The sequence below is a fragment of the Taurulus bubalis genome (assembly GCF_910589615.1).
Source record: "Taurulus bubalis genome assembly, chromosome: 4".
In the NCBI taxonomy this organism is placed as follows: domain Eukaryota; kingdom Metazoa; phylum Chordata; class Actinopteri; order Perciformes; family Cottidae; genus Taurulus; species Taurulus bubalis.
This window is the reverse complement of record NC_136592.1, coordinates 21,137,129-21,153,150: the sequence shown is the minus strand read 5'-3', so window position 1 is coordinate 21,153,150 and position 16,022 is coordinate 21,137,129. Positions and strand designations below refer to the sequence as shown.

Sequence of the window (16,022 nt, the reverse complement as noted above, 5' to 3'; positions counted from 1 at the left end):
CTCTCCCATTTAGCTACAGTCGCCCCTAAATTACTTATGCCTCCCTTGAAGTGAGCTCCATCAATCTTGCCCCGAAGAATAAACAGCCTTCTGGTTTGAAGGACACAGAAAAGTCCAGGTTGGATGCTTCATGTCTGTCGGTCTGTGAATCATAACAGCTGGCTGCATCACATTATTACGCAGTTGGATATGTTCCTTTGGCCCATAACTTATGGATAATGTGTCCTCCTCTTGTTGAGCTTCATCCTCCTGTCATGTGCTCAATTAGTCACCCCCGAATATACTCTATTAATCTAATCCAAAGTATTGTCAGTAAGAGAAATCCGCTGCTAGGTCGACACAACATGGATGTCATCTTTCCATAAATTATATCAACCAGCTCTTTATCAGAGATCAGTTTGCCCTTTGAAATGTGCTGCAGATGACTACAAATTCCTGGAGGAGTTGACAACATGCAAATGAGGGGTCAAGGTTGCGGAAGTTGATGTAATTTTGCATCTTGGCAGCTCTACGGTTCGGATGAGTCAGGTTAGTGTTTTGCTCAGTCTTCCCTTCCTTCTGGGGGTACGTGAGTAACAGCGTTTCCATTTCCCCTGCTTCCGTTTTCTCTTTGCTGGTGTGACTGGCATATACTTGCCTAATGAAAAGAAAAGAATGGAAAATTTATATTGCACACATATTTTCAAAGTTGGTGGGGGCTAGTAGCTTTTGGGGATTTTTTTTAACAATGATGAAATTTGCTGTAATGTTTTTTTTTTACTTTTTATTTTGCATTTTCAACACAACAGAACAATCCCTGACATTTAAATAAACATAATAAAATATTAGTAAATAATCCAAACAGTAATATTATTATCAATTTAGCTTATAGTGAGTATAAATGCTAACCTTTACATTCATGCAGTATTGTAATAATTAAATAGGCTTCCACCGTTTTATGCAGACATAATGAAGGTGAAACAGATTTCAACAACGATGGCTCAGGTACCCATAGTAAGCCAGGCCGTTAATGTTGTCAATTACACTTTCCTGCTTTGACATGTCAACATGTCTGCTGTGAAAAGACTTCTCTTCACCCACATTAAAGGATATTAGAAATATAATTTACAGTGCAGAAAAACTTGGTTCAAAGGTTCTGTGTAGATGTGCACACATCAAATGATACAGTACACTAAACAAATACTCACCCCACATGTGTCTTTAGTAATCTTTGAGGAAATCCCTGTGGAGAAACATGAGCAGTGCTATCATGTCTGCGTGATGTCTTTTTGTGCATTATAACTCAAAACTAAAAATACCCCCACATATCCCATCATTTTCTCTGAAGTTTTTCCCCCCATGTTTGAAGCTCTTCTCTTTAGTTTCCCCAGATCTTCATTGCGCTCTCACACCGCCGTGTTTTCTGTCGATCTCTTGATATCCTTTTTTCCCCTATCTCCTTCAGTATTGGAAAGCAGCTGTAAAGAACAGACAAAAGGGTGACACTGACAAATGGACTTACTTTGTTTGGCTCTCTTATGTGCTGGTTCCAGGTGATTAGATTCCCTATGTGGGCTTTTGATCAAGAGACCGGCTGTGCCCATTATTGGTTTCAATGAACGGCAGTTTTTCTCAGAAGAACAAGTTATTTCTAATGTAATTTTTGTAGTGGTTCTTTAAAATAATAGTTTTGTATCATTCTGTATTGTAAAATGTACCTACATTTATACAGTTAGATTTTCCCCATGCCAGGTACAATTATACTGTCTTGCCTGCGACTCATTACATTGGGCTTACAGTGTTTGGATTCAGGCTAAATTCTCACATTTACCCAGAAATGAACTGCTTTTGTGCGTCTCTGGAGTGAACACAGATGGCCCAAAGAAAAACATGTAAAACGTGGCATTAAAGCTTTGGTAAGTGACATGTTTTTTAAGGATTATTTCCTGCCACAGACCTGCATTTTTCTTTCTGTGGGTGTTGAATGATTGACAGTAGATGGAGCATAACTGATCTCAAAGCAAATGTTTCATCCACAGACACTCAAACACACAAGGCTGTGGAGAAATCAAGAGAGACAAATGTTCACTGTGACGGAGGCCCACTCGAGAAACTTTGACAACGTAGGCCTTGAGAAGACACAACTAGGACGATGTTATGCAGTAGGTGGGTAGGAAACATATTCTACCAGGCAGCCCGTGTGTCTCACACTGGAACTCAAAACCATTACGAAAATATTTACCTTTTTTTAAGCTATATATTGTTTTGCATGTTCTCAAATGCAATGCTCTTCAGTGTGAGTTTGGAATAGTTATTTCTGGTGTTAATGTTGACAAATGTGCATCACGGTGTATTGAGGGATGTTTGTAACACTTAAAGGGGAACTCACATCAAAGTATCTCAAGTCTTGGGGAGTACGACCAAACTATTACAAAAAAATGTAATAACAATTTTGTGGCTCCAGTGGGAGCTATGCAAGAGTGACGTATTGCCTCAAGTGGCGTCTTATGAGGCAGTGTTGGACGGGGCTGATGACTCCAAGATTGAAAAGGGAGAAAAATCTGTGTTGCATAGTTAGAACGAAGTGAGTTTATCAAACCTTTGCAACCTGCTCCTTATCTGTCTGAGGCTAAGTTAGCCGCTAGTTGCAGAACACACCCAAATCTCTGACTGAACTATTGGAGGTAAAGTTGCATTATAAGTTTATGCAGGTTTTTGACAAGGAAGAAAAATATATGGAATAAAAGATATTTAGTTTTGATCCTTTTTCTTCTCATTTTTTTTACCCAAACGCTTCTGCAAACCAGTGAAAATCATTTTCACAGCACATTTTCTTTTTTAAATGTGAACATCGATTAGTTTCTGTTTTGCTATGACAGCCAATATGGATGCAATGGACCACATTTTTCATTATGTCTACTGGAAGCTATGTGGTAAAGGCCTGCTTACTGCACATTTTTTTCCAAAATGACCCAGATGGTTTAACATATTTGCACATACTTTATGCACATTGAAGAAAAGTAGACTTTTGTACAATATCTCACTAAATATATTTACATGACATACAATTCGCCATCAGTGCAATACATAGGAATGTTGCATATTTACCAAATGTTAGACTCTTTCCTTTATGAAGAAAAATAATTTGATGACAGAAGCTGACATAACTAATGTGTAAAGTAACATGTGTAACTTTCATATTAGTTAACAGCTTCACAGGAAATAAAAAAAATAAAATTTTAGTACCAACCTATTAATAATCAAATATTAAGCATTGAAAAAGTAATAGATCACATGTACATATTTATCTTCATACATGTAATGGATTGCTTTTGTACAAATATTTTATATAACTTTGGCAGCTTATCAAGAACAAAGTTATCGGAAAAATATTAAACAATAATATCAAACTGTCAGCAATGTCATGTAAGTTGCCTTCCAAAGCTCATGTTCACAGTGGTCATTCAGAAAGGCTGGCAGCTGATGGCCAAAAACAAAGAACAAAAAGCCAAAGAAAAGGAAAACATTTCCATCCTGTCTGCTAAGACTGTTAGCACTGGAGGCTGTCGTCATTGTTGTCATGTTATAAAATTACAAACACCTATGAAGGTTTACATAGCAGTCATCGCCATTTAAAAAAACATGGTCTATTTTCAGGTCGACTTAAAATACAAACAGTTTGAAGGCAAGGGGACAGGACCCAGCTCGGTGACCACTGTAGAATCATGGGAGAGACATGACCGAGAAGAGGACATGCACAACAGTGCTTTGTGGAAGAACGTGAAGCCAAAAAACGAGGATGCAAAATGAAAGACTTTGCAACAATCAAAACGCCACACTGTCAGAAAATGACTTACACCGGACAAAATAATCGAGCAAATTTCAAACATACAAAGTTCACCATAATTCATATACGTTAGTTTTGTTCTTTTTTTCACTGGTTTGGCACTTTATTGGAACAAATCTCTGTTCAAAAAGACTAAATGTTGTACAAAAGGTATTTCATGTCTCGTTAACATAACTCGTAGAATATAGTACTTAATAGTAAGCATACGGTAAGTAAACACTTGTACATACTGTAGTTTTAAAATGAACATTCCAACAGATGTTTTACGCACATGCACAAAAACAAACAAACAAACACAACTCTTTCTCTCTCACTGTCTTGCTGCCTCGCCACATTTGGGCCTCTTGCGCTTCTCTTTGGACAATCTCATTCTCCAGCTTCTATCCAGAAAGAGCAGCTGTTGCTACTGCTCCCTCTCCTTCTCACTTTTCTTTTTATCTCCCACTTAAGACAACACAACTTTTTTAATACTGCATTTTTTTTGCACACTATGATACTTCCTCCGCCGAGCGTGTGTCTGTCTTGAGACGCACAAACTCTTTGGCCACCTCGTCATTGGTCCTTTGAGAGAGTATCCTCATGATGGTCAGGCCAGTTTCGTCCATGGAGATGCTTTTCATCAGGGGGTAGCAGGCGGAGCAGCTGCCCTTGTCTGCTAGCTCTCTTAGCTGGATGACCGTCATGCCGATGATGCGGTCCTCACGGGCAAAGCAGTAGTCCTTTACTGAGACGTGCAGCTCGTAGGCCTCCGGACCATGTTCGTTACTTAGAACACTGGCAGAAATGACACGCAGAGATCAGAAAGGTCATTCTCAAGGGTTTAAATAAATTCACAGGAAGCAACATCAGCAGTGTTCAACTATACTACTGTATGTATAGTTATATATAATAATAATAATAATAATAATAATAATAAGACTAAATCTTATTTGTATAGTGCTTTAAAAGGTATTCAAGGCACTTCACATGGTAATGACAAACAATAGAGGCAGCAATAAAACAAGAAAGATGAAAAAAAGGAAACTATTAAACTGTGGATAATATACATGTAGGGTTTACCTCATTGTGACAGGTTAAACACTGCCAAGTTAGCTGTAAGTCTATTAAAAGTATACTAACTTGACTTTGATGTAATAAAAAAAAAAACATATTGTTCTAACATAATTAAGAGCCCAAAGTGGCATTATGAAGAATATTACACAAATTGTGCACACAAATTAGTTTTTGGCCCGTGACATTCGGCTTTGTTCCCAATGAATATGGTGTCAGGAAGAGACTGTGGCAGGGTGATATTTCCACAGCTTATTAAATGTGTGTCTGTGATGAGACAATTCATTTGTGTTTTGCAAGTGAAATTAATGTCTCTAGTCAAATGAGCAATTATTCGGAGGCAGCTTTTTGGTTGCCAGCCAGAACAGCGGCGCTGGTATTGTTTTCACCTTTCACCAGACAGTCTGTGTGTGAGTATCTGTGGGTTAGGGTTGTGTGGTCCTGAATACACCTACTGTACAGCCACTGTACTGCCACAGTAGCGGTTTTAAGTACTTTGACATATTTTGTCACAGAGATCGCATCACAACTGTGCGAGATACAGCCATGGAACTATGGGTGCGTAGTTTAGATCAAAATGACGGCTTAGTTCTACGACAGGTGAGGTCAGAGCAAGGGTGCCAGAAGTAGGGGTGTAGGAAGTGGCGAAGAGGCCATTTATACTGGTGGCCTTGTATATATATGCAGACAGCACTGATGTTACACTCTGGTATTGACGGTCACTCTGGTGTTGATGGTCACTTTCATTTAATGATCAGATGTGCTGGTAAGGCAATTGCATTGCATTCCCAGGATCGACAACCTTTGGCACTCAGATATTATGTGGTAATGATGCTAAAGGATAATTTTTAGTATGTAGATAGCAAGTTTGAAGATCCTGTAGCATATAGTACAGATATATAATGTTGACTATGTTTAGGTTGTACGTAGGCAGCAAAATGATGGATAATATAATTCATATTATTAATAATAACAACGTAGGTTTTTGAAAACACCCTGAGCTTTGCTCCCTCTTTACCTCTGTAACTACCATGCAGGATGCAGGTTTCATGATTACTCACTATTGGAATGTTTCATTGTACTTTGGTGACCAATTGTTATTCTTGGTCTTGGTGCTGAATTTGCGCTTCTTGTCAGCCAGGTGTGGGCCGACAGCGTTGACCTCCACAAACGGCCGGAACATGGCGTTGGTTTGCCAGATGAGGTTGTTTACTGCGAACACTGAGAAATACAGAGTAAACAATAATTAGCAACATAAATATAGATACAGTTAAGAATAAAGTCAGACGCTAATGATAGTTGAATATATATTCCTGGCCTTATTCTCTATTTGTCAATGTGTATTCATACTTTTTCCCCACAGAGAACTGGTTAAATATAGAACATGTAATATTATCAATTGATAGCAGAACTTATCTGGAACATTCATTATAAACATATTTAGATATCTTATATGAGTCAAACTGCAAGAGTTTATTTGTAGTCCAACAATGTGCAGGGATCAATCCATCATAAAGAATAGGGAAATCTCACCCTTAACGCTGACTTTGTGCTCTCCAGTGCCAGGGTGAGAGATGAGATTCACTTGCATTGACACCTCCCCCACGGATCCGTTGGATGACTGACCTGGACACACACCAAAACAACAAGAGGAGAATTAAAAAAGAGCCCAATGAAAATCATTGAGAATGGAGGAGTGGCTGAGAGGAAGCCAGGGAGAGAAATAGAGAGATAAGGAAGTAGAAATAATAGAGAACACTGAGAGTAAGAGAGAGAAAATATGATCCCAAACTGTGGGTGCAGCATTGTGCAAAAACACCGCTCTCTGTGTCGATAAATGAATAAATAAAATACTAAACCCAAGAAAAACAGTAGGGGAGTAAACTTGAATTCACCATATGGCAGCCAAGTAGCAAGCAACACCAGGGTTTCCTTTAGCTTGAGGCTGAACAAGAAGAAAAAAAATAAAAGAAATAATCTGCTTGGTTTGAAGGCAGATGGTGTGGAGGGAAGCACTGACAAAATAATGTTCCGCACAATGAAATCCTGTTCAACGCAACAGGAATACAAACAAAACATTGCATTTGACTGTATGCAGTAAACTCAAGTGAAATGAAAGCAAAACAACTTATCAGAAAGGAGGTAGAGAGGAGACAAGAGTGAAGGCCAAGCTATACTTCTGGGCACCACACCCTGCAAAGGGTTTCAAACACATGCGGGCATACTGCTGCCAGTAAACAATTAGGACTCATTGCTGACCATGTGTCTCATTTTCCCTGATGCAGGGAGTTGTGTTTCATCCAGCACGGGACAAACAGATGCTTAACACTGGAAGGCAAGTGCCTGTCTGGTTGATGAAGGGACATGTTGATCCAATAGCTAATCAATATGTACCAAACATGCCGTGCCCATTATAACTGGTAATGAAAAATAAGCCTTTTGATTTATTGGAATTGGAATTAAGCCTAGGACATATTACCTGGGCAAAGCACAGCACATTTACATCAGCTAAGGGCTAAAATAATGTAGTTAATAAATATATGCTGCATGTTTTCTGACTGGGATTAGAGGTTCGAGGGACATGGGAGAGCAGAGTGTGAACAAGATGAATGCCGCATCAGGGAGATAAGAGAAAGCAAACACAGATAAAACAAAAGGTGGCAGTGAGGAGGGTCAGAAGATCAAGTGAGGGAAATGCTAACAAAAGGAGGTGACAGATAAGAGGGGTCAGTTGTAGGCATTCATTATTGCAGAGCTGTGATTTAATTGATTTAAATGTTCCCATTTGCTGTTTTAAACAACCAATATGATATTCTAAACAAAACAAAGTGACAAATCAACGGACAGTTCCTATACAAGCAAAAAGCTGGGAAATGTTCACAGGAAATTACTTGATGAAGAAAGACGTGTTTATCTGTGCTAGTACTATTCTGTATTGTAGCTATAGAACAAACATGAATACACTTGTATGTGTCCAAACACACACTTTACAGGAATAGACTAACACACGCCATGGTCTAAACGTGTCAGAGCACCGGGGTCGGTGATTAATGAAACAGTGTCCACTGTGCTTCATCAAGCATCAGCACATCTCCACACGGTTTAATGACCTAATGCATCCACCACTTCACTAACTCCACTTTACAGGCATCGCGTTAGACCACCTCAGATAAAAGAGCGACAACATGGCATCAACTCGGAGAGAGGAAGCACAGAACCATATCAAGCGATCTCATAACAGCACTGAAAGTCGGAAACACTGTGCGCTTATGCCCATCTGCCAGTTAGCGAGAAGGAGACCGCTGGTTGGGCCTGCTGGCTGCCTGGCTGGCCGACTAGCTTTCTCTCGTTGCCATTCTGTTCCCTGCTGCCTGCCGATGCAGCGTTCTGCAAGGCTGAACACACTGAGGCGGCCAGGAGCTTAAAGCTTCAACGCCCCACTGGGCTGAATTCCCTCTCGAATCTCTTCGTACACCTGAAGGTATTTCCGTCTTGTTGGAGAGAGCGATGGGGAAAAAACGTCCACATGAAGACAGATGACAACGACACATAAAAGTGGGTCGGTGATGACGGCGGGAAAGAGAACAAGAGGGAATTTATGCATTTACACTGTATCTTATAAATGTGTCATGGCAGTGTTGTACATGTCTCTAATAAGAGAGGGAGAAATAGAGCATGGGAGCATTCAAGCCCCTCAGGGTACGGGGTGGCCACTGAACATTTTTTATTTATATATTAACAGTGAAAGAGATAAAGGACTTAAACAGTGAAGGGGTAAATGCAATCACTGTGATGTTCACTGCACATATAAGCCTAAGCAAAAAAAGTTATACAGAGAGATCCTCAGAACACATTAACTGCTTTGAAGAGGAAGCTAAGATATATGGAGGATACAATGATCCAGGGACTGGAGTCAGATTATTTTCAATCAATTCTAAATACCAAAAGAAGGAGCTCCTGATTTGGCGATAACAAGGCTTTCCTTCTCATTTATGCATTTAAATGTTTTCTGTTATTGAAGTAAAAAGGCTGCATCAACAGCAACAAAATGTCTTTTGAATTGAACTACCAGAGTGTATCAAGTTTAATTATGTTCACGAACTAGTATCTGAAGAAAAGCTTAAGTGCTGTGGTGTGAGATTATTCACAATGTGTGCTTTTATTCAGCCACTTTCATGATCTAAGCATCTTCTAGCATCACTTGGTCTTGCTTCCATTTCTTACCTGAAGCTACCTCTACAGAACACAGCTAAAGTTGTTCATTACTTGACTACTGAGGTAATTTCACTCCCTGAACTGAAACCTAATTGACCCTGATCATGGCTAGCTCATTACCTTGAGAGGTTTGGGTGCATATATATTTCTTGATCAAGGCATCTGTAGGTTGAGTGTAAAGGCTGAGAGCATATTTGAGGGACTTCATATCGGGGCTTTTTTCAAGGAAGGTTTTCTTCAGCCCATTTCCTCCAGCATGGAAGTATTGCTGAAAAACAAACAAACAGAAACAAATCAGCTTTCAGCAGAATTTCACACAGTGAACAGAAACTTTGCATTAACTGAACATGATAGCAACCTCTTTTGAGTTCATATACGGCAGCGGGTTGCAGTTGGCTGACAGTAGCCTAGGATTATGTGGACAGGATGTATTTAAAAAGGAGGCGAAAACACATAAATAGACCAGACAAGAGGCAGCAGTAATCGCCACTTTTGTAGCTAATTACCATGCATTTACATCTGAAACCCATGCTGGGATAGTTAATGCCCAATTGTGCTGATAAGCCTGATAGCTGAGGACAGAACAGGCTTTGCACTCTTTTCAAATGCTGTCACTCCCACTTGTGGAAGGTGGGAGGGTGGCCACAGTCAGGAGGTGTTGCTGAAAAGTTTAGATTAAGTACTTGGAAACACATTTCTAAACCCTTTATTCTTTTGTACCAAAGCTAATTTGTTGGAGTTGTTGCAGAGTTATTTTTGGATGTATTGTTGTGATCCAAGTCAGAAGGTGGAAACACAATCTCATACCCTTAGAAGCACTGGATGAAATAATACGGTAGATGTAGGGTGCAGAAATTTTTCGGCTGACATTTGAGCCACATCATCTCATCGCACATAGAATGACGCCCCCAATTTTTATTTTTACTTAATCAGCATCGAGGGAGGCACTGTTTTCATTGCCTCGTTATTGGCTCATGTGTCACAATATTTGACGGATGTGATGCATAATCTGGCACGCAGGTGGTTAGTCATGGGTGGACATCACACAGTAAATGGGAGGATGATGTACTTAATCTACATACAACGTAGTCTACAGTGAACAATACATATATCTTATAGATACAAGTTTATGCTAAATTGCGTCCTATAGCCTACCCCTATGTCTATCAAATTAAATCAACATGCATTTGCAATATTTATTAACTTAATGCCTACATTTATAGTGAAAGAAAACAAGAATCTTCCGAAACCCTAACTCTTTGTGACTTAGTGGGTAAATCATTTTTTCTGGTAATAATTACTGCCATTTCCGTATCACCTTATATTAACTTGAATAGGTAAACCAGACATTTCAAAGAGATATATGTTTGATATATCACAACTTCATTTTATGAATGTGTTATTGAAAACATACACATTTTGGTGACATAGGGTCTGCTTCACACAATCCTCGATCACACCTTTGAAACTGTGTGACAGAAAAAAACAATCCCGTAAATCCTTCGCTCCTGGGTTCATATTTTCTGCTGTAGCAGTAGAGTAATGTTTAGGCTCACTAATGCTTGTTCATATTACACGACTTTAGCCCTTATTTTCTGCTCTCCAACAGTTTGTGGAGCTCCTGGACAAAGGGTCACATAGGGTCACATAGAATGGTCGCTTGGTCCGGGCCGCAATTTGCCGATTCCCGAAAGCTACACTCTGAGAGGGGAATTCAATAGTTTTGTCTAAATTTGTTGTTGGGGAATCTTAAGGTAATGTTAAACATTCATGTTGTGGTTAGGCTTATATTGTTTATGCTTATATTTGTTGAATTGAGAAAAGCTCATCTAATCACCTCATCATTGCATTACTGTTTATTGGTCATGGAGTGTGTTTCTCCGTGTTGGAAGATGCCCATAGTGCTTCTGCTAGGCTGCAATGCTGCATCCCTCTGACAGGCGACTCGGCAGCATCGACCCACATGCTCAATAACGCCACCCTGCCTCTGGCATAATTACCTGCCAGACTGCCATCCTTCCTGCAGAAGACTATATTTCTTCAGTCTTGTATCTTTAGCCTTTACCTTTGCTTCTGTTCTTTATTTTATCTTTCCCTAATTGTGAAATCTCTTTTTTCCTAAATGTAATTTTTGGTATTTTGTTCATCTCTATCCTTGAGGGCTCATCAGCGGTAGACATCTTGTGGGTGAACCAGGTGAGGTCACACTCCACAACAGGAAAAACAGGGTTTATTCTTAAAGAAAAAGAAAAAGGGCATATTCTGATGTGTAGACCATCCACACAAAAATTTATCTAGAAAAACAAAACTGGATTTAGAAAGAAAGAAACAGCTGTCTTTCTTTGACAATCCCTCACAAGCCAGAGTTTAAAATAAGGAATGAAGAGTCCATTATTGGGAAACAGTTGAATAGACTGCATGCCATCTGCCATCACATATGAACTCCTCAATGGACCAGTGCATTTACCCATTATCCTACCCATTAGCTTTCGCAGGATCAAAGTTTAGTCTGGATAAAATATTTTCAGTGGGATAATCACTAAATGCACTCAAAGCAAAATGTTCAAGGAGATATATTTAGCCACTCTGATATATACATGTATTAATACAAGATGTGCCGTTGTAACATTTGGGCTCACTAGTGAAATAGTAGAAGCCAATATTGCTATTATTATATGTATGTAGCAGGCAATATGTACAGTATATTCTGCCCCTTTTATGCATCAATCGCATTTTTTGTCTTTTGTAGATAACAGGTTTAACGCTGTTGTGAACTCAATGAGAACAATATGATGCAAATAACCCTCTGAACAGCATTTCTTGGTCTGATCTTCTAACTCTCCCAAGGCATTACTGATCTGTGCTAATTCACTGTTCTCATTGAAATACTGATGAACAGAATTCCAGCAACATGATTGATCTAAACCTGCAGGTAGTTTCCTTGGAGACAGCAGAATCAATTAGTTTTGTCTGCAATTCATGATGCAGAGTTCCCCTAGTGGCACCTCACCATAACTCTCTTCTTGTCCCTGGATAACTGTGGCTTGGTCTTGAAATTGTCTCAAATCCCCTTACAACAAAAACGAGTATATGGCAGTAAATTAGCAGCGCTGCATTTTACACTTTCTTTTGCTGAGAACTTTGGCAAGTTCTCATATTCCTGGATATGAATTCATTACGTATCCTCTCGTCTCCTTGCAGCTATTTTGTGTATCAAAAAGAAACAGCAAGGAGATAGAAATAATATCAAAAAGACGAGACTTCAAATCATTAATGCAAATTTGCTAATTTGCAAATTGTGAGCTGACAGTGAAGGATAACTCTTCACTCCATTTTAGTCGGTTGACATTCAAATAATTAAAAAATACACGTGCACACGCATGCACACAAACACGCACACACACACACGCACACGCACACACACACACTGTCAGTGTCTTTGATTTACAAAATTCTCATTAAAGCACATTAGCATATCTCTGCTCTGCTCTGCCTTATAGCTCTCCTGTCTTTTCTTAAGGTCAAGTTTAGCCCCCCCGGTGTCTCTCGCCTTACAGCCAACACTGTAATCTACATAAAACTCACCTTGATGGTGGGAAGCACGAGGTCCATGGCTGCACACTGCCGTGGAGTCAGACTTCTGGCCTCCTCTCGTGTTACATGCTCCTGGAGGGAGAAAGTTCAAGTCAAACACTCAGTTTAATGGTAATGACCTTAAATGTGCCACGGTACTCAAGGTTGAGTATTTACTGTTTACAAAACAGCACCAATTGCAATCATTTTTAAACTGCGAGTGTCTCATAAATTTGTCTCATACTTGTTTTAATAATCTATTTTAATCATGAAAAATGCTTGTTTTTGTCAATTATAATTGAAGTTTTCCTAATTTGTGAATAGATTACAGTAAAATATCTTCTGGCACTCCCTTATTTCTAAGGTGTTTGCCCTAAAAATGGCATTAATGTTTCATGAAAATGGTCTTCAAATCACCGATGCAAACATTACTACAAACGTGGTCCTAATCTGCACAGTTTCATCCGTCTGGCTATTCGTGTGTACAAAAAACATTTAATCAACATATTTAAAAGAGGGATGTATAATCTGATACAATGTGAAAACGCACATACCATCCCTCAAATGTTAAGCTGCATATGCTTATATTCAGAAATATTATATAGATTTATCTCCCAGCAATCTATTTTAAGCAGATTTTAAAGAGCTGGTGTGAGACAAAAATGCTTTTATCAACATCTGCTCCTAGACAAGCGACAAAATAATGAAAGGCTGCAAGGAGGAAAACTTATTTTGAATTTAAAAAAAAAAACTCAATGTTTTTTATTCGATAAAACAAAAAAGGGGGTGGGTAGAATTGTGTGTTCACATATAATTGATTGTGTGTTTTATGATATATTTACTCATAGATCTATAATTGAATGAAAATAAATGGTTCACTTTCTACCAAATTTAAGAGGGGGAGCAAATAAAACACAACAAATCCTCCCTTGTGACATATGCTTTGGAAGATAAGTGCAGCCCAACAATGACCAGCTCAAAGGATAGACGCACACAACAATATTCCTGTCAAACAAACAACATATAAGCCTGAGTGACTCTGTTGCCATTCTCTGCCATTACATTGGTCAAAGTTCAGAGTGCTTGAATAGTAATTTGAGAGGATTTCATTTTGAACATGAAAAAGAATTAATTGAGCTTAAGACAATCAGTCATAATCATAAATGTCAAGATGATGAAGAAACTATTTTTAAATGCTTGAGTAGTGAAACACACCCATCTGTGTACTAACATACTGTACACAGAAGTCCCCACAAAGAACATCTGACAGACTCCCACAAACAACACAAACATTAGTGCAAACACACACACACACAAGTACACATACTCATATATAAATGCATAAAAACGCATATTGAGTTTGCATCTCCTGTATTACTCAGAGCTAACATACCTCTCTGTGGAACTGTCATACCGCTGTTGTTAGTAAAACCACAGTGTAACCACTGATCCGTTCCAATGACTCACTACACAGAGCTCGAGGGATTACACATCCTCCGGTCACATCAGCAATTAGAGATCAGCCCAGCTAGTGTTGCACTGAGTTACACTGTACAATGTAAAGCCTACAGTAGCTTACATAACAATGCTTCCAAATTACATAATCCATACATCCAAATTTGTAAATAAAGGGAATCTAAGTACACAATAAGTGGCAGTTGTTAACTGATCCTTTTATTTCCATCCAAACAATTTTAGACTGTGGATGAGTGAAACATCTATTTTACATTCTCGGTACCTTGCCATGGTGTTATTCACTCCGACATGTAGTTACATATCTGGAAAGCTAAAGAAAAGAGTCTGGGTATATCTGTATTATCTGCCTCTGATATACTTTTTACAATATAATACGTATTGTTCAGCGTAATTAGAGATGTCGTGTTTACTGAGATGACAACGAGTGGGCAAAGTTTAGCTAAAATTAGCTAAGATTAGCTAAACCTGCATTTGGTCCATCCAAAAATTACCTTCAGTTTGGACAGCTGTCCCAAGTCCTTGGCAGCATTGAAGATCATCTGAGCTCCTTGCTGTTGGACAGACAGAGATGTTGCCATTAATGCAAGGAAAATAAACACTCAATAGATGAATATGGAAAACAATGTTATAAAAACAAACAGAAGAGCAACAGAAGACAAAGGGGGGAAATACGTGTGTTTTAAAAGGTGGAATGTGTGAGATATAACATAAAGAATAAGTTAATAGTATCAGCAGAATGTGAAGCAGTAACAGTGATGATGTTATGTCTATGTATTGGTTTGCCAAGATATCTACTGAACGTGGGACGCCAAACAGCTGGACCTGACCTGTTCTGTCTTGTAATACCACTCGATACTTCAGAGACGATAGTGAGTCACTGTAGCGGCCAGCCTGCCCTCATTCCAGAAAGTTTTAGTACTTTTTTGGGAATAAATAAAAAGTAGGCAGAAACGAGGAAACGTCTCACACCATCGCCTTGTCCTTCCTGCCGCAGGGAGGCTGCATGATAGATATGGAGAAGAGCTTACCAGAGTTACCAGTTAGCTCAAAGCCAGTGCCAACCCCTGCACTGGGATTCTGATCCAGGAGGAGTGCACAGACTCCCTACCAGGTCAACACAATTGATGTTGCTGCTTTTACACAGGTTAGACCGAGCACTCCACCGGCCAGCTGTGACTCCTGGAGCTGGGGTTTGAGCTGGCTGAATCTGAGTTGCTCTGGGCGCTGGGGTCAGTGTACTGAACTGTACAGAACAGCCCCCGGTTAGTGGAACAATAAACACACAGATGGCTGATGTAAAATATAGGCCGTCACCTCACATGGAGATTATAAGATTTTTTTCCAGCTCTCAGAGTTTGAGCAATTATGTCAAATGCAATGTATTCCTGCCTTCCTGTTAGTAAGTAAGTAAGTAGTCTTTTTTTAAATATTTGTTTTACATTGTTTGGACCAGGTAGAAATTGCCTACCTGGTCCAAGCTGAAATGCTGCCCCCGTTTCTTCGGAGCAGGTGGCTTTGCATCACTTCACATTACACATTGCATCTTTAAAGCTAGTTATTTTGGAAACTCAAAGTGCCAAAGAGATGATTTTTTTTTTAAACTGCTTGACATGATGGCATTTAAGTTCAATTTAATGTTTCCATAGGCAACAAACCCCAAACTACAAAACAGTGAATAATATATTCCTGAGATAAAAAAATGTCAACCCAGCTCTAACAGAAGGATTAACAATTCACCTCACGTGTGCGAAGATTTAGAGATGCCATGTTTCATTTCCTGTACAGTAATTTGAATGTTATGCAGGAGCATGAGAGAGCTGAACAGATGGAGGATGAGAGAGAGAGAGAGAGAGAGAGAGAGGGAGAGAGAGAGAGAGAGAGA

At 39.2% G+C, this 16,022-nt stretch overlaps 1 protein-coding gene across 1 annotated transcript in view; it reads right to left on the bottom strand.

Annotated features, from left to right (window-relative positions):
• Window positions 1–4,314: 4,314 nt before the first annotated feature.
• unc13c (unc-13 homolog C (C. elegans)) overlaps window positions 4,315–16,022 on the bottom strand; it is a gene marked incomplete at both ends in the record, with an annotated part of 87,360 nt that continues 75,652 nt past the window's right edge. The window contains 6 exons of the mRNA XM_079217306.1: window positions 4,315–4,600; window positions 5,938–6,097; window positions 6,410–6,502; window positions 9,212–9,359; window positions 12,677–12,757; window positions 14,632–14,691. Of these exons, the coding sequence (XP_079073432.1) occupies window positions 4,315–4,600; window positions 5,938–6,097; window positions 6,410–6,502; window positions 9,212–9,359; window positions 12,677–12,757; window positions 14,632–14,691 (828 nt within the window). The remainder of the gene's footprint in view (window positions 4,601–5,937; window positions 6,098–6,409; window positions 6,503–9,211; window positions 9,360–12,676; window positions 12,758–14,631; window positions 14,692–16,022) is intronic.